At 49.4% G+C, this 27,243-nt stretch overlaps 2 protein-coding genes across 6 annotated transcripts in view; one reads left to right on the top strand and one right to left on the bottom strand.

The window, feature by feature from the left end:
- Positions 1 to 438: 438 nt before the first annotated feature.
- Positions 439 to 15,170, bottom strand: NONO (non-POU domain containing octamer binding). 5 transcript variants are annotated; one of them, XM_032702496.1, is made up of 11 exons: positions 13,967 to 14,049; positions 13,632 to 13,800; positions 10,876 to 11,096; positions 9,580 to 9,881; positions 7,452 to 7,547; positions 6,342 to 6,538; positions 5,505 to 5,589; positions 4,248 to 4,350; positions 2,860 to 2,902; positions 2,419 to 2,528; positions 439 to 1,484 (listed from the first exon to the last, which is right to left on the bottom strand). In XM_032702496.1, exons 2-11 carry the CDS (start codon positions 13,789 to 13,791, stop codon positions 1,347 to 1,349), a joined length of 1,455 nt encoding a protein of 484 aa, XP_032558387.1. In that variant the 5' UTR covers positions 13,792 to 13,800; positions 13,967 to 14,049; the 3' UTR covers positions 439 to 1,346. The 5 variants fall into 5 exon arrangements, with proteins under 5 accessions (XP_032558387.1, XP_032558391.1, XP_032558390.1 ...); XM_032702500.1 differs by lacking the exon at positions 13,967 to 14,049 and adding an exon at positions 15,108 to 15,170 and having other exon boundaries at positions 441 to 1,484; positions 13,677 to 13,800; XM_032702499.1 differs by having other exon boundaries at positions 441 to 1,484; positions 13,677 to 13,800.
- Positions 15,171 to 15,692: 522 nt separating this feature from the next.
- Positions 15,693 to 27,243, top strand: part of ZMYM3 (zinc finger MYM-type containing 3) — a 31,839-nt gene continuing 20,288 nt past the window's right edge. Inside the window, 4 exon segments of the mRNA XM_032702494.1 lie at positions 15,693 to 15,793; positions 24,724 to 25,620; positions 26,293 to 26,336; positions 26,733 to 26,805. Of these exon segments, the coding sequence (XP_032558385.1) occupies positions 24,738 to 25,620; positions 26,293 to 26,336; positions 26,733 to 26,805 (1,000 nt within the window). The 5' untranslated portion in view covers positions 15,693 to 15,793; positions 24,724 to 24,737.

Genomic DNA, 27,243 nt, shown 5'->3' with positions numbered 1-27,243 from the left:
TCCCTGCAGATTCCCTCATGTATTGCACAAGGTAAAACCATCAGCAGTCAGGAGTGAGCCCTCTGTTCCTCCCAGCACAGGAGCTCAGGGCTCTGCAGGAACATCCCAACCAGAGGCAACTGCAGCACAGGGCAGAGATGGACAGACAACTCTGCACCAGGAACTGAGCTCCATGTTTCCAGTGACACATGGAAAAGTCTTGTGTCTCACTGCTCTGCATCCACAACACAGACACATCCCAGGTTCCCTTCCCCAGACTGTTGAAGGTCTCGTCCCAACACATCAATAGAACTCATTCTGTGACAAGGAAAACTGTCAAGAAAACTGTCAGGGGTTGAACCACCTCGTTACAGAGCTATGCAAGAACAACTTTTGCACCATAATCTGAATCCACACGTACATATTTGTATTAAAAAACAGAAGAGGCAACACACAAGATAAAAAAGGCTTAAAATCCACTTTAATAATGCATTCCTGTAACATTCCTCAGACAAACTCGAACTTTTTTTAGTGGGACAATTACAGTTTGTGTTCAAACAGTTTACACTAAATGAAAAATCTTGTAGTACTTCTACACAAAAGACAGGCAAGGTTAGGATTATACAAACATTTGTTTCAGTTAAATCTTCAGCATGAGATACAGTATCTTTATCCAATAGATTGTACTTGACTACCAGTAAAAATAAAGAGATACAACACCTTATCAAAAAAATCCATCCCAACAAGAACCTCTCAGCCATTCAGGCTGCACAACTGTCAACTACTTTAAAGAAACAAATGGTCCAGATAAAAAGAGTAACTAACAAGTTAGGAGGAAAAAAAAAAAAAAAGAAAAAAAACAAACATAAAGTCTCCCCCAATTAACTACATGACGGATCATTTGGAGCTATATAAATTTACAAAATCATGGGAGCTGCAAAGTACCCAAATGCTGCCCTAGTTCTCCAGAGACTTCCCTGTGCTCTTAAGCAAGGTTCACTACTCTAAAAAAATGCCAAGACATACGGAAATTTTATTTAATTCAGTCTCATGATTTCAGCTGCAAATAGGAAACCCGGAATGGTCAAGGCATTAGGGTCCTTGCCAGATTTCACCGTTACTGAACAACCACGGCAGCCTCCCAGAATCCTTTTTTCACTTTAAAATTAGGAATGCACCACATGAAATCATCTAAAACCTTTACCAGTCAGACTGCACTCCCCTTGTCCTAGAGTGGCTTTACCAGAACAGGCCCTAATTAGCTATTTTTAAAATCTGTTCCCCTCCTGTCCCCCCAGGTTGAACCCTGTGTAGCCTGCCAAGATGTCTTTCTCTTTGGGGTGTGTACAGGGGATAGCTGAATCCTGTTAGTATCTGCGGCGCTTGTTGGGGCCAAAATCCCCCCCTGGGTTCCCTCTGTTGAAGGCAGGAGGGTTCCCTCCCATGGCTCCCAGGCCTTCCATGGCTCCGCCCTGGCCGAAGCGGTCTGGAGGTGGTGGTGGAGTCTTGTGAGGAGGACGAGTGAAGAGGATGCAGGAAGGAAAACAAAGAACAACAAAGGGCAGTTAAAAGCCATTTGAGTTGATTCAAATTCCACCATACAAACCTTTACCACACCAAAAGCATCCCCATAGTCCCCAAACTGGACTGACAAGACCACTGCAGAACAAAGTCCCTTTTCCCACACAACCTGTAGTCAGGCACACTGGGATGGTCTGCACCACCTCACAGACCCGTGTCCTGCTGTGGAGCAGGTGAGCCTTCTGAACTCACCTTCCCTTTTCATTCCTGGCTTCACCTTCCCTCCTTAATTTCCTTGTGTGGTACACATTCCCTTAACCTCAACCACTTCGCTGTCCCTACTACTTAAGTACAAAGGCTTATTGCCAAATAAAACTGTTCTTTATGACAAAAAATTTGCTGTGCCACAGCAGTCACGACACAGCAAGAAGTCTGAGCATGAAGGTTTGCGGGAAAACTGTTTACTAGAGGGTGAACTTTCAGGACAAACTTTACTATTGCTGCTGCTGTTTCTGCTGGCGACTGGAAGTGCTGGCACTGTGGGAGGGTCAATCCTCTGTATGACAGAGGCCACAAAAGCCTCAGCCTATTGTAAAGCTCTGCAGTGAAGTTTAAAACTAAATCAAATATAAAAATTTATGTGTTCTGAAAAATACCCATAAATTATTGCTAAGATCTAACAAGCATTTTAGCACTAGCTATCCTGGAAGTAAAATATGTAGTTTTTAGACTTGGCCCAATCTCCTGAAAATTACCAACAAGTATCAAGGCAAGATTAACTTCTGAAGATTTCAGTAGGAGTTAAGCAACGGCCTAAGCAAGATAAAGAAGCTTCAACTCTGGCAGCAATATGCTTAACATTGGAAACACAGTTTGCATTTAAAAGGTGTGCACAAAAAGCAGATGGAGATACATTACCATTCCCATGGCTCCATCAGGTATCATGGCTCCAGGACCAGTCGCAGGAGGTGCAGGAGCTGGGACATTGGTACCACCCATGGCTCCTCTATTGTTCATGCCAATGGTACCTGGAAAAGAAAACTGAGGAATAGCCCTGGCAGATACAGTGACTGGGGTCTGCTCATCACTCCAACACCCTGTAAGCTCCCTGCGGTGCTACATGCAGGGACAGAGTCCCAGTCTATCAACCAGCTTTGCACCAGTAGGTCAAGACAAACTGATCTTGCTTTACAGTATGTTCTGTTTCCTGTCACATGAACACTTCCTGTCACTAGACTGGGAGATTACTTTGACTGAATTTCTAAATAAGAAGCCGATAAAATGAGATCACTTAAAAAAAAAGGTACAGATTTTGTAATAAAGGAAAGGAACGTGGACAAGAACAAAGAATACTCTTACCTCCCATACCCATCTGTCCCATTCGCATGTCTGGTGGCTCCCTCTGGAAAGACAGACACTCATTTCAGCTGATAATCAGGTTTTCAAAAAAAATGTAATTATACAAATTCAATGGGTTCTGGGGATTTACTACTGAAAAATGTATAGAAAAGTCATTGCCAGGATAAATTTCAAAGGAAGATATGAGCTACTTTCACACGATAACTGCTGAATGAAAAGGTCTTATTTAAAATATCTCATTCTGAAAGGCTGCTTTTAACAATCATGGCAAAACATCCAGCAGCAAAGCTGCACATGCAGATTTTACCAAAGGTATCTTGACATCTGCACGGAAAGATCTGTGAGCAGCAGTAACACATTACACAGAATTAGTTTTGCTACTCCCTCAGTGTAGCTAAGAAGCTTTTCCTGTTGAAAGGAATGTAAGCTTACATAAAGACACAGTACTGGGTCACTTGCATTAAAACACCAGTTAGTGAGTTCAATTTCTTTTTGATTAACTGCGTGTCAGGAACACGTATCACAGGTATCTTTCACCACAAAACTGGGAGCACCCCTCACTGAAGTGAGGAACACTACTTTTTCCACAGTGGTAACTGAAGACAGATTTCACTTTAGCAGTAGTCTCAGTGCCACTATTTATCATATGAGGACACTATTATTTGGAGGAATCAGGACTTCTGCTACACAGGGATAATATTCCCATGTTTGGGTCAGTCACGTGGTTTTGAACCTTTTGGTTTGACATATATTTAGTTATTTTGCCTAGGGGACAATTTTTCACTAGTATCCATAAACACTTGCTCTCCAGCTGCATTGGTGCTGTTACACCATCTGGACAGCACTACAGCTGTTCCCACAATACACAGGGGCTGGGACTGGAAACAAATTGCAAGACAGTTCTTTTCACAGATCTGGAGATACTGTTACTAAAAGGCAGGTTATTACACATGTTACATTATAAGAAAATACTGGACCGATTGACTTTTAAGTACAGGCAACTGCCTGCAGCAGTGCCTCAGGTTGGGATCATTTCACCTAAGCATGACTGAGACTGCAGGCTAGGGATATAGCCAGGTGTAGAATCATAACAGGATACTGCTGCAGTACCTCAGGATAGTACATGTTTACTGTTAGAATAAAATGAGGTAGCATGTATTTTTCTCAGCAGCACAACAGCTAGTGAGGGTCCTACATGAACAGTGGTGGGACAGAACTGGGGTATTTATACTTTCCAGGCTAAACTGCATTAAGACTGGAGGGAGCCAATAATTTAGGGTAGAATGCACTGCAGATGTACAGTCCTCCAACCAAGTCAAGAATTCACAGAAAGGGCAAAAATCTAGTGTCAGTGTACAGATGTAATGGAAAGGTAGAAGCACTCCTACCGCGTCGGCAAAGTTCCCTTTGAAGCCTTCCTGCTGGCGTCTCATCATCTCTTCTTGCTGCCTTCTCATTTCCTCCTCACGGCGCCTGCGTTCCTCCTCTTGCCTGGAAAAAAGGTCCAAGGATGCTCAGCACAGCACACACCAACCACCTGCATCACTGTGTTGCAGTGCTGCCTCATGGATCTTGATTGGAAACTTAGAACTTTAAGAACATTATTTTGCTGATGCTGTAAAATATGAGGTATCTCATGACGAAAACAAATGTTTTTGTGCATGGAGACACTTCCACTTTAAGGAGCTCATTATAAAATACAACATGAGCACACCTGTGTGTGTGTGTGTGTCCTGAGAAGCAGCTGAAGGATCTGGGGATATTTAGCCTGGAGAAAAGGAGGCTCAGGGGGGGACCTTCTCACTCTCTACAATTCCCTGAAAGGAGGGTGGTGGAGCCAGGTGGGGGTCGGTCTCTTCTCCCAGGTAACAAGTGACAGGGTGAGTGGAAATGGCCCCAAGTTGCAGCAGGGAAAATTTAGACTGGTATCAGGGAAAATTTCTTCACTAAAAGGGTTACAAAACATCGGAACAGGCTGCCCAGAAAGTGGTGGAGTCACCACCCCTGGAGGGATTTAAAAGATGTGTAGATGTGGCACTTTGGGACATGGTTTAGTGGTGGCCTTTGCAGTGTTAGATTTAATTGGACTCAATGATCTTAGAAGTCTTTTCCAACCTAAATGATTCTATGGTTCTATGCACACAGCAGCTCCCAAATGCACGCTGACTACATGCAATATCATACAAGCAAGACAGTTCTCAAGCCCCTTCTATTACACAAGTAGCCTGGTAATCTTCCTGGAGCTTCTCAAAATGACCCTGAGACAAGGAAGTGCTGCAATGGAGAAAGAAATCTCCAAGACTAAGTTAATCCTCAAATGAAAATACAGATGCTGGAATGGGATTTCCCAACCTGCAGCACAGAAGCCACCAAATCACTGCACAGATTCTGAATTTTCTACCTGCTTCAGTAAAGGAGCTTTACTTAGACACAGAACTGTAAAGAAGCAAATACTATAATCAATGCAAGAAACTTCTAACTCTTCCATCTCAAACCAACTGTACACTCTCCCTACGAACAAAAAGGCCTAAAGTAACAGCCACACTTTAGGTACTAATTAAATTGTCACAGGGAACAATTAAGTGCACTGAAGAGGCGTTTCATTCCACTATGGATTCACAGCATTTCATAACCTGCCCCCTTACCTGAGTTCCAACTGTTTACGTTTTTGTACTTCTTGGTTATGCAATTCCTCCATTCTCCTCAGCTCTTCCTGGCGTCTCATTAAATCTGTGTGACAGTAAAAAACAAAATCAACTCATCTCCCATGCCACCTCATCAATTCCTGAACTAGAACCATAACACACAAGGGAATAAGGTAACAGTTTCCATCAATACAGTGACATCTCTCACGTTAGGTTCAACAAGGCTCAGTGCCAGGTCCTGTACTTAGGTCACAGCCACTCCATGAAGTGCTCCAGGCTGGGGGTAGAGTGGCTGGAAAGCTGCCTAGCAGGAAAGGACCTGGGCAACAGTCCCTGAATATGAGCCAGTGTGTGCCCAGGTGGGTGAGAAGGCCAATGGCACCCTGGCCTGTACCAGCAATAGTGTGCCAGCAGGACCAGGGCAGTGACTGTCCCCTGTACTGGGCACTGGTGAGGCCACATCTCAAATCTTGTGTCCAGTTCTCACTGCAAGAAAGACATTGAGGGGCTGGAGCATGTCCAGAGAAGGGAAACAGAGCTGGGCCATGAGTGAGACGAGGAGCAGCCGAGGGAGCTGGGGGTGTTTAGCCTGAAGAAAAGAAGGCTTGTGGAGACCTTGCTGCTCTACCCCTACATGAAAGGAGGTTAACAGTTGGACTTGATGATCTTTTCCACCTCAGCAATTCTATGATTCCATTCATTTGCTGCTACTATGCTTGGTTACAGGACAAGCAGCTACCCCACAGCTCACCTTCAGCGGGCTCTGGCCAGTGTGCTGAGCTACCCACCCCTGGATGGTGCAGGGCCCTGTCCCCTGTGTTCATCTCTGACCGGTACCTTGCCGCATGAGCATGACTTGGTGCTCGTGGCGAGCTGCTTCCATTTCCATTTCCAGCTTCTCCCGAGCTTCCTTGATGTTGCGATCTACTTGTTCCTGCTGCTGCTTCTCCATTTCTATTAGAGCCTTCCAACGCATGGCATATTCATATTCAAAGCTGCCAGGCTGTGCGAACCGAGGAGGCTGCTCACGCTCCCTGTCAAACAATGAGGAGCTAGTGAACGCTTCAGGAAAGACATATTTGTGCGTCAAATGCCACAGCAGCTCCTTTTAATGGTCAGCTACGGCTGAGACAGCAGCTTGTCTGCTCCTTGGGAGCCACTGAAAGGAGGAACTTGGGCAGAATCCTCCTGCATGGAAACTGTCCTCCTCCATAACAAGTAATGACACTGCTTTCATAAGACACCAAGGGATTCCGGGTAAAGAGATTCAGAAATACTCTTGAAAGCAACAGCCTTTGCTCCTGCTGCACATCTAATGGACACATCCACTCCAGAAACAAACACTGCCCAAAGGTGCATGTTTATTTCTGCAGTATCTGCAGCCCCTGCACCTGCAGCACATGACTATTCCTAATACAGCCTCCCAGTTCCTGAAACTCTCACTTTCCTTACTTGAAAAATTCATGAGATCACATGGTTTTCTAATGTCAACTGCTCAGATCACAAGATTCCTACTTATACTGGGAAGTCTTCAAAGACTGTGGTCTTACACCTGGATAGCTCTACAATCTCCTAATGCTATTCACATAAATCCTTAAATTTCTAATGTGGGTTCAAATCTGTTTCCTATACAGGCTTTCTGTAATACTTGCCCGGGAACCTCATGTCATCTGTGTTATCTCAAATTGACTTAACTTTTTATTCCAACAACTGAAAAGGACTTATGCAAAGTGTGTGGAAACTGCCAGTCTTATCCAGCAGTGTGGATTCACACACCAGTGTGTGCTTTCTTTCAGCCAACCAAGAGAACAGTGTATGCAATTCTCTTTCCAAAGCCACATCTACAGAAAAAAAGGAGGACCTCATGAGCACTGATGAGCCACCCTTCTCAGATTGAGGCACTAGTCCACAGGCAGACATATCTCCTGTTGCAAGCCAGGCACATACTTGTGATATTGCTGGTTTTTGATGACTAGTTTCTCTGGTAGTCCCTCTTCATCATCATACTGATCCATGGGCTCCACAGTGACAGGCCGAGGGAATCTGTAAAGAAAAGATGAGGTGCTTTCAAGAAAATTCAAGAATGAGCTTGCAGTTTTGGAAAGTATGTGTACTGTGTCTGAACCTATACTGCTTTTACTACTGCTCAAAGAAATCCAGGGCAGCTGGGGATCTCAATCAAAGTGAAATCAGAAATTACTCTGAACACCTTTCTTTTGTTCTAGAACAGGAACAGAACCTTTAATCTTGTTGAACTGTAAATTCTTGTTGAATCCAAATCAAAATTGTACTGAAAGAATATCTGCAGTTAGTGGTTGAAATTAACAGCTAAACTAGAACCTGACATCCTCCAGCAGGATCTACTCAGCATGATGTCCTGTAGACTCCAACATCTGCTTTTTCTCCCTTGCTACATGGCCAACCACGGGCCACACAAGTCCATCAGTGCCTGTTTATGGCTATCTAAAGCAAAGAGCAACTACACCACTCTCCCTGGAGACTGCAGGCTGTACCATGCAGTCACACTCTCCTGGTGAGACCACCAGGCAGTTGCCAAGCAACAGTGCTCTGAGAGTCCACTGGGCCCTGCCTGAATTCCCACCCCCAAGGAATCCACTGGTGCACTTCGCAAGAGAACTGCACATGTGCTTCTGTCTTTCTGGCTTCTGCATGGAAGTGTCCCCAGGCTCTGAATTAGCTCCCACCACAGGGCTGACACTGCTCATCCTCAGCCCCATATGACAGAGCTGGGGAGATGGAAGAGAAATGATCCTGCTATGCCAAGTAACATGGGGTTTCCAGGCTCCAGCAGGAAGGCAGGATATAGGAGGTTAAAATCCCTCTCTTCAGCTAAAGATCCATAATATAGCTTTTCACTTTGACGTGACATATTCCACTATTAACAGTCTTATTTTCCAACATGAACCAATTTCCAACAGTTTATCTACTGTTACTGCCTTGAACTAGGATAAACCAGAACAAATTTAATCAAAACCAAACCATAACTAGAAATAAACAACAGACTGCTTTTTGGTCCTAGATATCAGACCCTAATGCACTGATAGCTATAAAAAGATTGAATGTTACCCTCAGTTATACTCTGGTAGTGATTAGTTTTGCATGATCACTTTTAAAAATCTCTTTTCATGGTTCTTCCAGGATACAGACTTCTGAATCAGCAAAAGCTCTCTAACAATAATCCTCCTGTAGAGCACTACACACTATGCTGGTCAGCCTTGAAGAGTCTCAGAGAGAAAAACAGGTATTAAAGAAATAAACCAAACCTGCTTTTTGAAACTGAGTGTTCCTGTGCACAGCTGTGCCACTGCAGATCCCCAAGAAGTGAGAAGAATTACTTTCAAAATTAGCAATATAGCCCCATTTCGGGAAGTATTCTAGTCAGAAATTCTAGGAGCATACATACAAAATAATTTTTATTTCCAAGAGATCAGAAATGGCTCCCTCTTAACAGTTAGAGAAGTAAACTGAGTGCTCTGTGGAATGCAACTAGAATTGGTCATTTGCTTGAGGAAGTTCACATAACTATGCAAGAACATGCTTTGCTGCCTTATTACATTTCAAGCACGGGCAAAACAAATGGTGAAAACTTCAAACAGTCCCATCTGAGCAGTTTCTCCAACAGATCCCATACCCACAGTGGCATTCCACCCCAGCAGTGCACACTGCCAAGTGGAGCCCCATCCCAGAGCGACCCACAGTGTACAATTAACACACTTCAGCTTTGTTTCCAAACAAATGACATGGACGGCCTCTGAAATAGCTCCTGCTTCTTAAAGGCTGCTTTAATTGCCCTAAGAAGGTTTTTTTATGGAGAAAGACTTTATTGGGAAGTTTTATGCACTTACCCCACCAGCAGCTTCCCAGAAGAAAGTTCTCAGACCTGAGTTTCAGCACAGACTGTCTCTTACTGGAACAAAGCTACATAAAGTTCTCCCCAGGCCAATCACCTCGTGCCCCATCTGTCCCACTGTGGTGCAAGGAAACACCACTCACAACCCCCTGCCACCCAACGTGCACACATGCCAGTAGAGCCCCTCTCGCCCCCCACACTTACGTAGTCAGCAGGAAAGACCCATCACTACATCTATCCAGGGCTTTCCTAGCAGCAGGCTTCCCTGAGAACTCCACAATGCCTTTCCCAGAGGATCGTCCTCTGTCATCCACAATAACCACAGCCCTTTCCACCTGGCCAAACACTGAGAAGGCTTCCTCCAGGAGCTCATTGGACACAAACTGGGGCAGGTTCCTGACTGTCAGCGATGCACTGTGGCACGCAAAGCGCACTCTGAGCTGCTTCCCACGGAGAGGCATGTTGTCTAGTTCCACCTTGGCAATCTCTGCCAGAGTGCGAGTTTCCTGGGGATAAAAACAGTCAGCATTAAAACTCCCAAAGTGGCACAGAATCAGTGGGTCACAGTCACAACACAAGCTGATTTCTGCGGAACAAGTACTTCTGAGAGGAACAAATGATCCTCCCGCAGCACGATAAGAAGCGTCCCAACAAACCAGAGCTATCATCACTGACTCTGGCTGACTTTGGGGGGGAAGAAACATAAAGACATACCTTTAGTCCAACAGCCAGTATGAACTAAGCAAACAATTAAATTATCATTATCTATCACAAATAATTATACCGAGGCTACAAAGCATGCTTTTTTTAAACAAATACATTTTAAAAAATAATCAAGATTCAACTATCAGCAAAGTCTGATAAGGAACTGCTGACTGTATGACAATCCATGAAGCCCTCCTATGCCAGTTTTACACCTTTCCACTCACTTAAGTCACTACCAAGCAGCTGCACTACAGCAAAGTGCCCCAGACTTTGGCATGGGACCCTCATGCTCCATCCACTCACCCTGGGGCTTTCAGGAAGGTGGTGCATGAGCCACTGAAAACTGAGAACCACTCCTCTATGCTGGTAGCCACCTCCCTCCTAGACACACTTCAGCGTGATCGTCCGGAGATCCCTTCCCTCAAGAGCATTAATCACTCCAGGAATACTGCATGACAAACTATGTCCATATTCACACTCTTCCAGAAAATGGAAGTTCACTTTGTCTATGATAGCATCATGCTCATATGGGTTTGTTTCTGCTTTCTACCAGATGATTCCAGAACAACTGTATCAAATAACTCACAAGTCCTGCCACAAGCTGCCCAAAATTCACACTTCTCATAACAAGCTCTGGGCAAACCACTTGTAGAAGCTAATCCCATATTCCAGGTTACTAAGATCAACAGCAGGCTTAATTAACAAGATAACTGAACATCTACTACTTTCAATTAGCCACACTGCTCCAGTGTGAGCCATTGCCACAACAACAACTCCAAGGTAGAAGTCACTCACCAGCCTGATAAAACCAAAGCCTTTGTCCTTGTGTATGAAGACTTCCCCTGCCTTGCCATACTTCTCAAACAACTTTCTCATCTCTTCCTCTGTAATATCTGGGGGCAGATTCCCCACAAATAGGCGGCTTCTTTGGGTGAAGGTCTTTTCCCCAGGTTTCCGGAAATTCTTCAGGTCAATAGTCAGGCCTTCATCTGAGGGGAATAAGGTACACAGCTGCTCTACAGTTGGGGGGATAAATTTTATTAGGTTTCATCACAGTGACCACAGAGACACAGGACAATACAGGTAACACCACCCATCCACTTCGCTCTTAAACCTCTCCAGCCATCTCTACAGCAACCAGGGGGGTTTATTTCAGAACGGCCCCACAGTTTTCTTTAAAGAAAACACATCCTTGAACCTCAGTGCTCACTGACAGCAGTGAATGACAGTCTAGAACTGGAAAAAACACCAACACTGCAGCTTGAAATAGCATGAGATATTTCACTCAAACTTTTGGAGATGTGGTCAAGGTAACTGGGACAAAACAAAATCAAGTGTAGTCACAACGCAGTGATTAGAATTGGACTGCTATTAGAACCTGAGTAATTACAAAAGAGCCACAGTTTGGCCAGCAGCCAGATTTTTACTCAAAAATACCCCAAAACAAAACTACTCCAAATGTCCAGAAAAATATGAAAACTAGAGGAAATTTTGTCTAAACAGATAATATTTCAAGTAGCTGTCATTCTATGAGATGGGATTTGGGTTCCAGAGTATGGGGTTCCAAGCTGAAGAGAAGGCTGGAATGGTGAAAATAGTGGAAAAAAACCCCAACCCAAACCCAAACCATCCCAAAAACCAGCCATACAAGTGAGACCTCAGAAAAATTACAAATTAATTATTATTAGGGTTGGAAAAGACCTCTAAGATCGAGCCCAACTTTAAAATGTTTTCTGAGATATCCAAAAGTAATCAACACAAATAGGAACATTCTCAAATCCCCACATGCATATACAATCTTTACCCTTAATTCAGCAAGAGCCCAGCATGACCCTGAAAGCTCTGCTATGTCCCAGACACAGGGGTGCATTTAGCATCACTTTTATCTTCCTGTGTCTCATTCTCCTAAAGGCAGATGGAACTTCACCACACAGGACTGCAATGCACAGAAAGCAATTCCTTTGCCTTGCAGAGGACACAGTTCATGGCCACACACAGGAAATAAAATATGAACACAAATGGCTTTATTCAGGCTACAAAACAGGGCACTAACTAGGAAAGACTATCCATGCAAAGACAATGCATGCAAGACACTGCAAGGACAACCCTTTCATAAGAGTGGGCACAAAAAAATCAGAGTATACCTAGAGAAGTGAGAATAAGTTATCTACTTCACACAGCAAAGGTGCACAAGTGAAATGTTTTGCCTTGTGAACTTGTTCACAGCATTATCACAAGTATTTGGGGATCAATTGCAAGGCCTGTGGATACAACAGGAGGGACTTGGAACGGAGTTACACTGCTCTGCCTTAAGCAGATCCATGCAAAGGAGATACAGTCACTCACTACAAGCTGATCCCTGTGGGAATTCCCCAACACAGCTGTGTTGTATTATTTCAACCTGACTGGAAAAGACTGTGTGGCCACCCTTGTCTATTATTATCGGGGAACCAACAAAGAGCCTGTTCAACAGGACCCCCTAATGAAAACACGGGGGATTTTGACACAAAAACTCCACTCAGACGAATCACAAAAAAGCACACAGGTGACTTCTACACGTTTTTGTTTTGAACAGCCAGAGTGTCCAGACTTGAAAAAAAAACACCAAAAAACACACCTAATGTAAGTAAAGCACTTTTTCTCCTGAAAATGCTAACGGCAATGCCACGCTGCCGTAGTTCCAAACTATCCAGTCAGATCAGTTCAAAAGCATCCTGTCTCAGCTCACAAGCACTCCCCCTCCCGCCGCATCCCGAGGGGCAGAGCTACAGCCCAGACCGAGTGAGAAAACCCGGAAACCCTCGGGAGGAGAACAAGGGCTTCCATCAATGTCAACTGGCCCTAGCACGCGGAAATATCAAGTAAAGCTGGGTATCTCCTGGCTCCTCCCATATATAAAAAAATAAATTAGTCTTAAGGATGCCTGCAACACAATCTTAGCAAAAAGCAAATTAATTTCTCTAGTGATCCTGTCATTTCCTCCAGTAACCTAGTTTCCAAAGTTTCTAGTTTCTTAAGGAAACCAGAACTGAGAAGCCATCTGTTATGGTCGGGGGAAAAAAAAAACCAAAACAGGAACCAGACAACAAAAACCAGACCGCGTTGTATTTGCAAGATTTTTAACAGGAACACTGTTAAAAAAAACCGCGGTGACTTCCAAATTCTAAGCGGGCTTTTCTCGAGACTCTGAGACAAAGAAGGAACCTCTATATCACAGTTTCTACGTCCCAAAACTCTCTATCCCAGTGTTGGGAACACGAGAAACTTAGCGAGCGAATCCCCGTCAAACACAGGGGAGCTGCGTGTATCTTTGAGCGCACTGAGCAAAACCAATTAAAAACCTCACACACGCAACCCAGGAGCAACTCAAACAAAGCTTCCACCAAGGGAAAACGCCGCTGTCGCAGGCGGCGCCGCAGCCTGCCCGAAGAACTGAGTTTTTATTGTTTTAAGGCGAAAAGCCGCGTCCCTTTTGTTCCTGCCGGGACCTGTTGCGCCGCGCGGGCCGCTCGGATTTCCCCGGCGCAGCGGAGCGGCCGCTCGGCGCGTACCCGTGGCGGGGCCGGGCGGGCCCCCGCGGCGGGCCCGGGACTCACTCTGGCTGTTGGCCTGCTGCCCGTTGGCCGGGATGGACGGCGGCGGGTGCTGCTGGTGCTGCTTGCGCGGCGCGTGGTTCTGCTTCTCCATGTTGAACCCCTTGTTGCCCTGCATCTTCCCCACCTAAAGGGCGACACGCACAGTCAGACTCGGTGCCGGGTGGCTCCCGCCGGCCCCGCGTGCCAGAGGCGGGGCGGGCCTTGCAGGCCGCGCCGGGCCCCGGCACCGCCGCGGCGGAGCGGGGCTGAACCGCCACCCCGAGGGCCGACCCCCGGCCGCGCGGCCTCACCTTGCGGCGGCACCGGCCGGGGACGCGGACACGGACACCGGGACGGGCTCCGGCGCCGGGCGCAGACAGCGGGAGGGGCGCGGGCACCGGGACCGCGGCGGCCCTGAGCGGAGAGCGCGCGGCCGGAACTCGCGCACCCTAGCGCGGCGCCCCGCTCCTCCGCACCCCCATTGGCCGCCGCGCCTGGGAAGCCGCGCCGCTGATTGGTTTCGCTCGCCGTCACTCACTGGCGCGGCAAAGGTTGGGGCGGGACCGGGCGGCCGCGCGCGGCCGCGATTGGCCGGGCCGGGCGAGCGCGCGCGCGCCGCCAATCAGGGCGGTGGGGCAGCCAAGCTCGGGTGAGAGGCGAGCGGGGGACAAAGGGAGCGGCCGCGCGAGCCGCCCCGCGCGCGGCGCGCAGGCGCGATGCGGGGGCCGCGCGCGTTTAAAGGGCCAGCGGCGGCACCGAGAGGAGCGCGTGCGGCCCCCCCCCAATACGCCCGGGAGCGGCACCGGGGCACCCCCGGGGACGGCGATTAAAAACCACCGGCGATTAGAAACCGCCCTGGGGCCCGGCGGAGCCGGCGGGTATAGCTCCGGTCTCCTCGCGGCGCCCGCCAGCCCCGTGCCCGCTGCAGCCGCGGGCGCCCCCTCGGGCTCGGCTCGGCTCGGCAGGAGGGTCCCATCGTGCCGTGCCCTGCCCTGCCCTGCCCTGCCCCGCCCCGGCGGCTCCGGGAGAGCGGTCGTGTCCTGCCTCCGGTGGGATTCATTTCACCGCCTCACAATAAACCCTCCCGTTCCCCTCCGCCGCAGCCGCGTTGCCCGCGGCTCGCAGCCCTCGAGTGCCCGGTGTCCCGATGTGCACCCTGGTCCCGGCCCACGCTCAGCCCCGGCACCCCCGTGTGTGCCCGTGGGCTGGAAACGGGGGCGGGAAGGGCGGCAGAGCCCTCCGGGGAGCGGGGCGGCCAAAGGGGAGATGCTGCCCCGCTGGGATGGAGGGGAGCCCCCGGGGACGGGCGGGGGTCCGGGGTCCAGGGAGAGGGATCCCGGGGGGCGGGGGCGGTGCCGAGGGCGGGGGGCGCCGGCCCGGGCGGTCCCTCCCGGGGGCGGTGCCGCGTCCCGGGCCCCCGCGGAAGCCCCGCCCGGCCGCGCTGTCACTCACCGCCCCGGGGAGACGCTCCAGCTTCGGGGAGGCGGTGGCGGCTCCGGGGCTCGGCCGGGCGGGTCCCCCTCGCACAGGTAGAGGCCTTGGCGGTGCGGCCTGGCCAGGCCACCCGGGACAGCACCGGGGCCAGGTCCGAGCGAGGCGGCAGCGAGAGGGTTAATGGGGGGGGAGGGCGGGGAGCGGGGTGGCGAACCCGCTCCGCGCGATCCGCTCCGTGCTTTGCGGGTGGCCGCGCGGGCACCGGCGGGAACAGGGGCGCCCCGTTCCACCCCACGCCCCCCGCCGTGCGACCTCCCCCGCACCCCGCCCTGCCCCGCCGGGGCCGCGGACGCCGCCCGCGCCCGGCTCCGCGCTGCCCGCCCGCTCGGCTCCGCTCCACCGTGCGGATCCGCCCCAGGTTTTCCAGCTTCCCGGCGCGGTCCGGGCTGTGGCGCCGATCCCGCGCCCGCGATTCCGCTCCGGGTTTCCGCGGCCGCCGCCCGCGAGCGAGTCTCGCGAGCCCAGGCCCCGCCGCGGCCAATGGGAGCGCGTCCCTCGCTCCGCGCGGCCAATGGGGCGCCGCCGCCGCCCCCCCGTCGGGCTGCAGCGCGTTGAGGGCTCCGAGCGGCGCCTCCATTTAAAGGGGCCGCGACCCGAATCCGGGTTCTGGGTAGAGCGGGCGGCGCAGCACCGGGGGGAGTCAGGTACGAGCGGCGGTGGCCGCGGGCGCGTCCCGGCGGCGTCCCGGGAGACGCGGGTGAGGCCGCCTGGTGGAGGGGGGCTGGCGCCTGGGGCGCGGGTATCGGAGGCGGGGGCTCCCCCGCGGTGGGGGGGCGGTGTGGGGGGGTGCGCGCGCCTGGCGGGAGGGGGCGTGGCCTGCGGCCCGCGAGGGGGCGTGTCCGGCGCCGCGCACCCCCTGCCCATGTCGGCCGCTGGGGGGCGCCCTGGGGCGGGTCCCGGGGGGGGTCGGGGGGGGCCCTGAGGGTCCCTCGGCGCGTTTGGGGATCCGGGCTCTGCTCCCCCCGGGATGGGCGGGAACACACCTGCCTGGCCCCCATCCCCGCCTCCGTGCTGCCACGGCCCCGTGGAGACCCAGGTGCCACCCTCGCCGTGGCGGCGGTCCGGCCTGTGGGACCCCCCAGTGTGGATGGGGAGACCGTGGCTGAACCCCCGCCCCGGTGCGGATCGGACCTGTGCACAGGGTGGGGTGCGGGCCTGTGCGACCCTCGCCCCTTTTAGGAGGGGTCTGGCCTCTGCTACCCCTGGGATGTGTGGAGAACCCACCAGCTTGGCCCCCACCCCAGTGCAGCCCCGGCCCCATGGAAGCTCCAGTGCGATCCTCACCTCTGTGGACGGGGGTGGTCTCTGGGTCCCGCTGGGATGGATGGGGAGCCCCCAGCCTGACCCCCATCCCCACCCCGGTGCAGTGCAGACCCCGTGCACGATGCAGGGTGGGAGACCCTGTGCGATCCTCGCACATTTTGTGGGCAAATGGGCTCTGAGTTCCCCTGGTATGAACGGGGAGGCCACGAACCTGACCCCCATCCCTACCCCAGTTCCATAGAGACCCCAGTTGCAACCCTTGCCCCTGTGTGTGAGGGTGGTCTCTGGGTCCCCCCAGTATGGATGGAGAGGGCCCAGATGAACCTCCATCCCCACTCTGGTACGGAGCAGACCCTGGGGATGGAGGGGCCCTGTGCAATCCTTGACTCTTTTAGGGGAGGGTTTGGGCTCTGCATCCCTCTGGCATGGCTGGGGAGCCTCCAGCCTGACCCCCGTCCCTGCCCCGGTGCTGGTGGGCACAGGGAGGTGCAGGGGGCAGCCCTTGGGGGATTCTGGGGCTTGGCTGTGCCTGGGCACAGGCTGGTCCCAGGGTTTGTGGTTCCTGGGAGCTGCCCCAGCCCCTGGTGTGCCCACCCCTGTGGGGCCTGTCCTTGCTGTGGGGGCTGTGCTGAACAGTGGCAACAATCAGCTACCCCAAAGCTCTGCCCTGGCACCCACCATGGCTCGGCTCTCCCTGGGTCTCCAGGGACTCTGAGCAGCCTTTTTGCTCTTGTCACCACACGTAGCAGCAAAGTCTGTGGCGCTCAAGGCAGCGGCTGCTCTGTGAACTGTCCAGCCATCCTGACAGCCTTCCCCCAGTGTCGGGGGGGGGGGTCTGGAGCCTCTCCAAGGCTCAGGGTGTGTGTGTGTCCCTAGGCACCATATGCTGCTGTCGAGGATCTGGCCCCATGAGAGGAAGGTGCAGCCCCGTGGGGCTGAAGCTGCCTTGGGCTGCCGGGGGAGGCAAAGTCCAAATTTGCTGAAGCCTCACCATGTGAGCAGCGTAGCTGTGGCCAACGAGGTGCCTTAGGGAGCATCAAGCAGCTCCTGTGTGGTTTGCAGAGGTGGGGGCAGGCCTGGCTGGCTGTGCCTGGCATGGGAAAAGGCCCTGGCAGTCAGATATGCTTGTGTGGGCAGAGGCTGGACGTGGCCTGTGTCAGGTGATGGTGGGAGATAGGATTTTCAACAGTGCTGGGGAATGGCTCCCGGAATCTCTTGATGAGGATGAGAGCTGCTTCATTTGTGCTCTCCCCTTCTCCTGCTGTGCTTCAGCCATGGCTTTTGTTCTAGGCTGTAACTTCTCTCCCTTTCATTGCGGCTGCAATCCTCAAGAAAACTTTTAATCTGCATTTTCTCACCTAACCCTGCCTATCCTGGGATCAAAGCTGGTGATAAGACCATAGCCCTATTGTTATTGTGAGCTTAGCCTTACTAAAGGAACATCCACAGCCTACAGAGCTGAAATGACTGACCTGAACCTCACAGCCCCATTGTGCATATTTCCACAGCCTCCTTTTCTCTCCACACCTGTTTACATGCCTCCCAACTGCCAGTGCCCTTGCTTTGGAGGATGACAGCAGCACCTCATTCCTCCATGGCTCTGACAGCCAGAGCAAGGGCCCGAGGCTGAGCCCAGGCCTCATTTTGGGAGCAAAGCCCCTGTGGGATTTCTTTATGGATGTTTTGTGGTCAGTGGTGCTGGGATGCACGACCTTGATGGACACAGATGTGCTGGCAGAAGCCTCTAATGCAGAAGGGTTGTGGTGAAAGCAATCCAAGGGAAGTATGGAATAGGCTAAAGCTGTGACAATGCATTTGTTAGCTTAGCAAAGGCCCTGCTAGCAGGATTTCACTGGCTTGCTTCACTGTGTTGTAGTCTCAGTGTAGCGTTTTGTGAGCTGCTTCCTCTGCTGGCAGCACAGGTGAGGAAACAGTCTGAGACTATCCTCACCATTCCTGCTGGCCATGGGCTCTGCTGGTGTCTCCTGGCCACTTACTGTGAGCCTGCTTTGCTGGCCTAGCCCTTGGCAGCTCAAAGGAAAAGGAGTCACTCTCTGGACTGGTGAGACATTGCTCTGTTCAACACAGCATTAGCCAGGGCCAGCTTGTACAGCTGAACGTGAGGTGGAGCCTCCCAGCACTGAGATCCCCTTCCAGGGACTTGATGGCAGGCACCTTGCAGAGGGATCTGGGGCAGAGGAGACAGCTCTCACTGTGCATCCAGTAGTTGGCTCTGCAAGGCCACTGAAGGAAAATCAGATGTTTTGCCCTCAAAGATGCATCCTCTTGGTGACTCTGCCCTTTTGTCTTCTCTCTCTTCCCTGTGCACTAAGGTGTATTCACAGAATCACAGATGGATTTGGGTTGTAAGGGACTCTAGAAGTCTCAAGTCTAGCTGGCCTCCTGCTCATGGCAGAGCTCACTTGAGACTGAGTTGTTCAGGGCTTTGTCCAGTTGAGTTTTGAGGACTTCCAGGGCCAGGGAGTCCATGGCCTGTTGCCAGGCTGTGGCATTTTCCTTTGGAGAGCCACCTGCTGTGCCTGCAGCTTCTCTCTCAGCTGTCTGTAGCTGCTTGTGTGATGTGCCAGGACTTTGTGTCAGGTCGTCTATGTCCTGCAGCATTTGGGCAACAGGTAGAGAGATCTGGGGGCCATCTGTTTTTTACCACTTCCAGGTCTTTTATTTCTTTTAATCAGTGTCTCAATATTCCTAAGGCAGTTTCAACATACATTGCTCAGGAATGCAGTACACCTCCAAGCCTTTTTTGTTGTGCTTGAGATAGTGCTGCCAAAGCTTTTTTACGCTCTCACCCCCTTCTCCTGCATTTAACACTATTTTGGCAGATGTTGTCATGTGGTTAGGGGTGAGCCTTGAAAGAAACATTGCTTATTCATGCTGTAGACACAAAGCTGGTCCTTGAAGCTGAATTGCTCTGCAGATACCAGGCGTTGCTGCTGTACGTGTACCTGGATTGTTACTCCTTTCTCTGTTGCAAAGCCTTGACACTTTGTGCTTGGGGGAATCCTGGTCTTAGGAGAGGATGTGAGAGGATCCAAGCAGCTTCAAACTGCTGCCAGGATGGCATTCTGGATGGATGAGCACAGTCCTGTTGGTTGTCTTAGAGTTTGCTGCTAGTATGGAGGTCTTGGCTTAGCGGCAAGTACCACTGAGGTTGAGGAATGTTGTCAGGTACGTTTGAAGTGTGGCAGGGAGTCTCCTGGTAAACCTAATTCCAGGCAATTCTTGCAAGATTTCTGAAATTTGTCCTTCTTGCACTTTCTTGAAGCTGAGGTGAAGTTTCTGGAATGCAAGCTCAAAATCTGATTTGGTCATTCCTACCTCTGAGGAGACTTGTGGTTGCTGTTCTGCAGCACCATCTCCTCTGTGCTGGAGGATTTGGGCTTTCTGGGTTCTGGGTGATTGCTGTACTATGTTTGAGGCTTGCAATGTGAGCTGGTACTCCTGCTCTGGCAAAGGTAGTGATGGTCTTGGTCCCTTCTGGCTTTGTGGGACTGTTAGAAAACAGTTGCTGGAGTCTTGAGGCTGCTGGTGATATTCTGGGAAAGTCCTTATTTTCCCCATGTGCCAATTCCTATTGTGTAGACAGTACCAGGCACACGTGAAGGCTGGCCTGGAGGGGGCATGGTGAGAGCACTCTAATTAGGAACCAATAGTACATTTGGAGATGAGACAACTGTACACTGAGCCTGCCTGCAGAGCACAGGCTGAAGGACTTGACCAGTGACATCCTGCAGTAGCTAAAACTGGCTTTGAGAGAGTCACTGAATGCTGTTGTAAAACCTCCAAGTCGCAGAGGGCTTACAGATCCTGGGGTCAGTTATTTAATCATCTGTTTCTGAGTTTGTCCAGCTTTGATTTCCAGCTTTTTGAGTCCTCATACGGTGCATTTGTCATCTCTAAAGGGTCCTCTGCTGTAGATCTTCTTACCTTGTGATTTTTTTTGAGATGGGTCATGTCTCCCCATTTCTTTTCAGTGAACAAAATAGGTTTATTACTGGAAGGTGTTTTCTGAGCCATGGTTGATTGATAAAGCACTGGGATTCTTGTATTACTGTTCAGATTTTTTTTTTAAATTTATTTTAAACATCTCAGCTCTTCCAATAACTGTTATCAAGTATAGACAGTAGCCAAGAATGAGACAGTAATGGTCTAACATGGTAGTGTGTGCAAGTAGCACTGTACTGAATGTCAGCAGTGGGCTTTGTGCTCTTGAAGGCTGAATTTGGGCTGCAGGGTAAGAGCTCAGAGAGCTGCCTCTCCAAAACCAAAATCCTTTCTGCTCCTTTCTGGAGAATTTGGACTGGACTGAAACCTTGTCCTCAGCAGTGTCCTTAGTTTAATGGCAATTCTTCATAAATACATTTGCTTTAAGATGAGTTGAACAATCTGTAATAAAGGTTTGCAGTGCTTGAATTTAGAAAGCTGTCAACTGCCCACATAAACTCAGCTAAGTCACAGCAGTGAAGTTGGCTTTTGCCATATTTGTCACTCAAGTAGTATTGTTAATGAAGATATGTTGACCATGCTGGTAGGACATGATATTATTTCCTTAATGTTTTATTGGTAGAATAAAACATTTATTGTATTGACACTGTTGGGGCTTTTTGAGAAATACTAGGTTGAGTGTTACTGTTTATTCAAAAATGTGGCACAAAACATAGGGGTTCCTGAAGAGCTCTGCTCAGGTCTTACAGAGCTCATAGGTAAGAAGTGGCTGAAATGTTAATATAAGTGTCTTAATTTTTGTAGTTATTAGTTAATTCTTTTCATATTTCACATGATCTCTAATAGTGAAAAAGATAAATCCTTCAGCCTTCGAAAGGATTGAAAATCTGAATCCATATCCATGAACAAAAGTCCGGGACAGGTCCCCAAGCAGTTGCTGTTCCTTTACTAGAGGAAAGCAGTAACTGCATGGCTGTGCCTTTTTTGTGGGCAGTAAAGACTTCTGAGATATTCACTTCATTGTGAGGGAGTGGCAACAGTATTTTTTCTAACAGTCTGGTTTTAATTAAATGTTTGATGGTAGATCCCCATTTCTGTAGGTAGGCCACGTGTTCCCTTGCTAACAGTTACCCGAGGACACTGAAGATCTGTGCAGTTCCACCGCCACTGATGTCTTTAATAAGCTGAATAAAGTCCCAGGTAGTCACTTGGTGTGCTCGGGTGTCCTGGCAGAGATGTCACACCCTGAGCTCCCATGTCTGGGAGGAGATCCACGTGCCCCCTCTTTGGCAGAAAGGGCAGGGCAGGTCTGGTAGTCACTGGATTTGACAGTCAGTGTTGTGCTCTGTCCCAGTCCTGCACACTCAGGGAGGACTCTCAGCCATCCCATTACTTCTTTGGAAACTCTTGCACGCTCCTTGGGAAGCACTGTGCTGCAGGCTGGTGTGCAAGGGACTTTGCTCCTTGAACTTGTTCTCTTCCCAAGGATATATCTGTCACTGAATACTCCAGAGAGGTGCTGAGTGCTAAGTAAGGAGTTTCCAAATGACCAGTGGAGCAGTCGTATCTGCTGTAACGTGCAGGATTTCAGCACACTGCCTCCTCTTTGTTTAGCCAAGTCATGCTCCAGTGTACTCTCCTCACTGCCAGGTATGTGGCTGGAAAAGAGGAAGATTTCAAGCAGACCAGTGAGCAAATCCCAGTGACTGAGCTGGTCCTGGAATAAAAAAGATGATGACTTGTGGTGGATCATTTCAGCATCTGCCAAAAACAATAAGCTGTTCTGCTTCTGTTGTAGAAAGTGAGAAAAGACTTTACCAGAAGAAAAGTGCACGCTCCGTTTGCAGCTTAACTCACTGTGAAGCTCAGCAGAAAGCCCAGATGAATCTGAGTGCCTGGGGCAGACAGAAGTAGAGCTTCTTACCTTGCTGCAGCTGAGCAGCTCTAATTTCTTTAGGTTGAGTTTGACTTCAGAGCAACTCACAGAACTGGAAAGCATCATTTTCTCCTGTTCTGAGGGCCACGTACCAATAGTTTGGAGTTGCCTTAATCTGCAGAATACTTGTTCTCTTTAAGATTTTTGTTGGTCAGTGATGTCACCATTAATGTCAGAGTTTTGTCTTTGCATTGTAATGCCCGGAGCTTGAAAGCAGTGTTAAGATGTGCACTGCTGAAAGCAGATGCCTTTGGTCTACTTGTAGAACAGGAGTTGCATGGCAAGTTCACAGATTAATTGTTGCTTGCATTATCCTCTGGGAGGGAATGCCCAAATGGATTTCTTATGCTCCAGATTTGTTTCCAGGATCTGTTTCTACCAAGCAAAGCCTAGGCCAGCTGAATGTGGCAAATACTGTAGGAGAGTCAGCTTAGTGGTTCATTGCAGACTCATTCAAAGTGTCTGAGGTGATTTTGAGGAGTATGTTAGCCCTGTTAGGTATACCTGTAAATAAACTTTCCTCATTCGTCTGGGTGGCTTGTCATGTTTTTGCTTATCGTTGTAGGGTCTGCTGTCTGTCTGGGGGACATCTTTGAGCAGGAGGCATTGTTTGTATTCTGAGCAGCAGAAAAAAAATGTGTTTATCATCTTGGGAGGGTTCTCATTTGCTTCAAATCCCTAGGACCTTTCTTTCAGATGTCTTTGTTTCTATTTCACTTTGTTCTTCTTTCTGTCAGCCACCCTAAAACACGTATTAGATCTTGTAATGCTCTGGAATTATTCTAGAAGCTTTGTCTCCTCTTGTAACTAAAAGTAAACAGAATCACCAAAGTCTTTAGTGATGAAACTTGCTGAGCATCTGAGAAGATTACATTTGCTGTGGTTTCTGTTCATGATTGTGGGAACAGTGCTTGTCTGCCACCAGGAAACAGAAAACTTCCCTGTGTTTTAAGATAAAATAAGGAAGCAGTGGCTTTGAAAACCAGATGTTTGGTATGATTTCACTGAACTCCTGCTTGAGTGGGGTTCAGAAGTTGGGTACATTCTTTGTCTGAATATATCCTGTTTAGTTCTGAGCAAACCATTTGTGAGTGAGACTTGGTTATCATTTCAGAGCAAAGGATATGAAGAAAGAATTAAACAGCTATCACCAGTGAAATTATTTCAGGCTTCCTCCTTCATTGATATAGATGAGTTATGCCCATAGTATGCCCCAGTTGACAGGAATACTGGATTTCTGGTTCAGGGCTTAAAACAGTGCCAAACTTAGAATTAGAATTGCTCTGATAGGGAGGGGTAGGTTGGTGCCATATCTTTTGATTCTAGTACCTTTCTTGTAGTGTCTACCTACAACCTGTTTTGGGGACATGATGCTACTTGAAGTCTTACTCTGCCTTACCACTTGTAGACTGCAGCTCCTACTCCCTTTCGCTCTCTTCAGGTTTGTCAACCATTCTCTCTTTGTGGGGGTATAATTAATTTTTAGACAATATTACTTGTCTCATCTCAGAGCCTTGACCTTTCTATCTTGTGATAATGCCGACCATGAGGAGCTGGGCTGTAACTTTCCCTCCGAGGCTGGCAGTCTGCACCACACCTTCCTGCTCAAGTGCACTGTCTGTACCCTGCAAAGTCACACTGGTCTTTTTTCCTGACTCTGCATTGCATGCTTGTGTCTACCTTGCTACTTGTTCTTCTTCTTATGACTGCTTTTAATGTCAGACTTTCTTCTTGCCACTCTCCAGAACTCCTCCCCGTTCTAACTTAAGCTTTTCCAATTATTCTGTGTCTGAATATTAGCCCACATAGTTTCGGGGCTATGCAGTAGCTGTAGTTATACTGTAACATTGTTTTTATCTGTCCTCTGGCAAAATTAATGCATCTTGTCATCCTCTATCTTGTTAAGGCTACGGGGCTTTATTCTACCTCTATTTAAGAGAGGTTTAAGAGAAAAGATATTTTAAAACTAAAAGATGTGTTAGCTCCATGAGAACAGATCAAGAGAAAGGACATACCAGATTATTTGGATAGAGAGGAAGGCGAGGATGGAGATATCAGACACCACAGAACAACTGTGTGGAGCCTCCTGAATTGGTACTCAAGTAATTTCTGATACCCCCCTGTGTCACTGAGCATAAAGTCTGTTTGCCGTGCTCTAGTGAGGTGTATGAGGGCTGTAGAGTTCCCCAAAGTCTGCTATACTGGACTACTGCATCCTGCTGCTGCTGTTTGGCTTCAGATTTTTGTACTCTCACAAGCAGAAGTGACCTACTGGTGTCTGGTATCTGGTTATGGCTGGCAGCATTCCTGTGCCTTGTCTTACTCCAGCCATGTTCAGAACAGTGGACAGTTCATGTGCTGTGTTAGACTGCTTTTCATTAACTTGCAAGTCTTTTCTCTCATTTCCAGTTGCCATCTTCTAAATGGATTCCAGTGAATTTTCAGGATCTATGGACCCCCTGTCCTTGCCTGACAAACCGCTTATTGGAGATCTCCCTGCTGACATGGAGTTTGGTGAAGATCTCCTGGGCTCCCAAACAGCTTCCACCCAGGAAGCTTCAGTTCTTCAGCCCCCTGGCTGGGATCAATCCAAGCAGATGACTGCAGGTGGGGACTTGGACCTTCTAGTGAAAGCAGACAGCCTGTCCGAACTAAATAAATCAAATGACCGTGTTCTAGATAAACCTAATGTCTTGGATATGCTGGAGAAACCTGATGTCTTAGATAACTTGGATAAAACTGCTGACTTGATGGAGCAGGATAAACCTGAGGGTCTGGATGAGCTATGTAAGGCACATCCTTCCCGGGACATGGAGGATGGACCATCAGACTCCTCTGCCCTTTCTAGAGAAGCCCTTGTTCCAGAAACATGGAAAGAAGGGGAGGATACACCAAAAAATTGTTCTGGGGACCTAAAGGAAGACGGTGCTGCTGCTATTTCTGCACTGCCTGGTGACAAGGCCCCTGAATCACCTCGAAAACCCATTCCTGACTCTGGGAACCTCAGCAGTGCCCCAGCCACGGAAGAAACCACAGCACAGTCCTCGAGTCCAGCAATGCCCCCACCCCAACTCAGTCTTAAACAGACAAAGAAGATGAAGTTGAAAGCACCAAGGAAAAGCTCACCCCTGCAGAGGGAAGGGCTGGCAGGGGAAGCAGAGGTGGAACCGATCCCAGACAGCAGAACTGCAGCTTTGCCCCCTGAGCCTATGGAGGAAAACCGGGCAGAGGGAGGGGATGATAAGGGGAAAAACTCACTTAAAGAAAATAGTGTACTCAAAGCACAGGAAGCCTCAGCACCAGCAGGTAAGTTGTTGGCTCAGCAGAACTTGGCTCCCTTTTGCTCAGGAGCTAATCCAGCTGCAGGTTGCTGAGGCTGGAGTCTCTTCTGCACTCCAGCTTTTCCCATCATCCCCTGCTATGGAGACTGTGAATGGTACTGATGGTCTAGGTTTGGGCAAAGCTTCTTACATACAGGGAATAGTGCTCTGGTGCATACAAGCTCTTGCTCAGGCTTTCATGGCTTTAGCTTATTATCAGTGCTTGTGTCAGCCCAGGAGCTTCCCTGATAAAACTGTGGCTGTGCATCAGCTTAGCTCACACTCTTCATGACTGGAGTCTTTGCTGGAACTGAGGGTCATCAGGAGGTGTTTCCAATAGGCAGAGTTCCTCTGCCCAGGCTGACCATCCCCAGGAGATGCTCAGTCTTGGTTCAGAAGCAGTTGGAGGTAACTGCCCACCCAGCCTACCTCCCCACACAGGGAGGTCTCCCCCTCAAGGGCTCCTCCCAAGCTGCATGTTTGGATCTCCAACCACAGATGGTGGATTTAGGAGCTTTCCTGTGTCTGATCACCACCAGAATTGTACTTGATAGCCAGGGCTGACCCAAATGGTGACTGTGTTTGGAGAACACCTGTGGTCTTCTGTTGGAGAAAAGCAAGATGTTAGATGACAGCTTTTTCTGTGCTTCTGTTCTAGGAGAAAGCCTGTCTGGGAAGGGGAGTGAGCTGCCAGCTGAGAAGGTGAGGAGAATGCAGTCAAATATATATGGTACAGGAGCACAGAGCGTGGCTGGCTGTTGTCAGACTCTGTGAGGGACACTGGCTGCCTCATCACCCCTCTGGGAAGGAGTTTGCATGACTCCTGTGATGGAGTGATCCCTGTGCACTGCCACTGTGCTGTAATGTGGCTTCAGCATGTCCCTGCTACCCACAGCTGAAATGTCATTCTCATAAGCCTACTTCCCCTTCTCCTCTGTCTTGCCAACTCTGGTCAGGTATCCATGGAGTTTTATCCGTTTTCAGCCTAGCTCTTGGGAAAGCAAATCCCAGAGGTTGGAACTCCACCATGATCTGAGATATTTATCCATGGTTTTCCTAGCAGATAGTTAGCCTAAATATTTTCTGAATGTCTTCTAGGAACAGAAAAGAAGTGAACGACCCAGAAGATCAGAAACTGCCAGGCCTGAAACTGTGAACTCCTCTGAGAGCAGTAAGTAACTGGGGTCGGTCAATGCCTGTTTTCAGCCTGAGAGAAGGGCCCAGATCCATTGGGGACAGGTGGTTCATGGTGTGAGTACAGTGGGAACTCTGGAGCTTCTGTGCAGACTTCCCTTCTACACTGGACAGGTCTTTACATCCTACCAGTCTTCATGCTCAGGTACTTGCCTTGCTTTCTCAGGGCACTTAGGTCAAAGCAGACAATGTTGTCTTATTTTTACAGTGGTTTGTGGACACCAAGCACTAAATAATAGGATGAGACTCAGGGGTTGTTCCCAGAAAACACATCTTCCATCTCCTCAGCCAGGAACTTTCTTCCTTTGTCTCTGGCAGCAGGCTGTCTGAAGGAAGGTTGGATCTTGGGGATTTTCCTGCAGAAGTGCATGAAGTCTCTGAGGTGTTGAGTGTCACCCTGCTATTCCCTAGCATC

The sequence above is a fragment of the Chiroxiphia lanceolata genome, chromosome 14 (assembly GCF_009829145.1).
Source record: "Chiroxiphia lanceolata isolate bChiLan1 chromosome 14, bChiLan1.pri, whole genome shotgun sequence".
NCBI lineage: Eukaryota > Metazoa > Chordata > Aves > Passeriformes > Pipridae > Chiroxiphia > Chiroxiphia lanceolata.
This window is presented reverse-complemented; position numbering and strand designations above follow the sequence as displayed.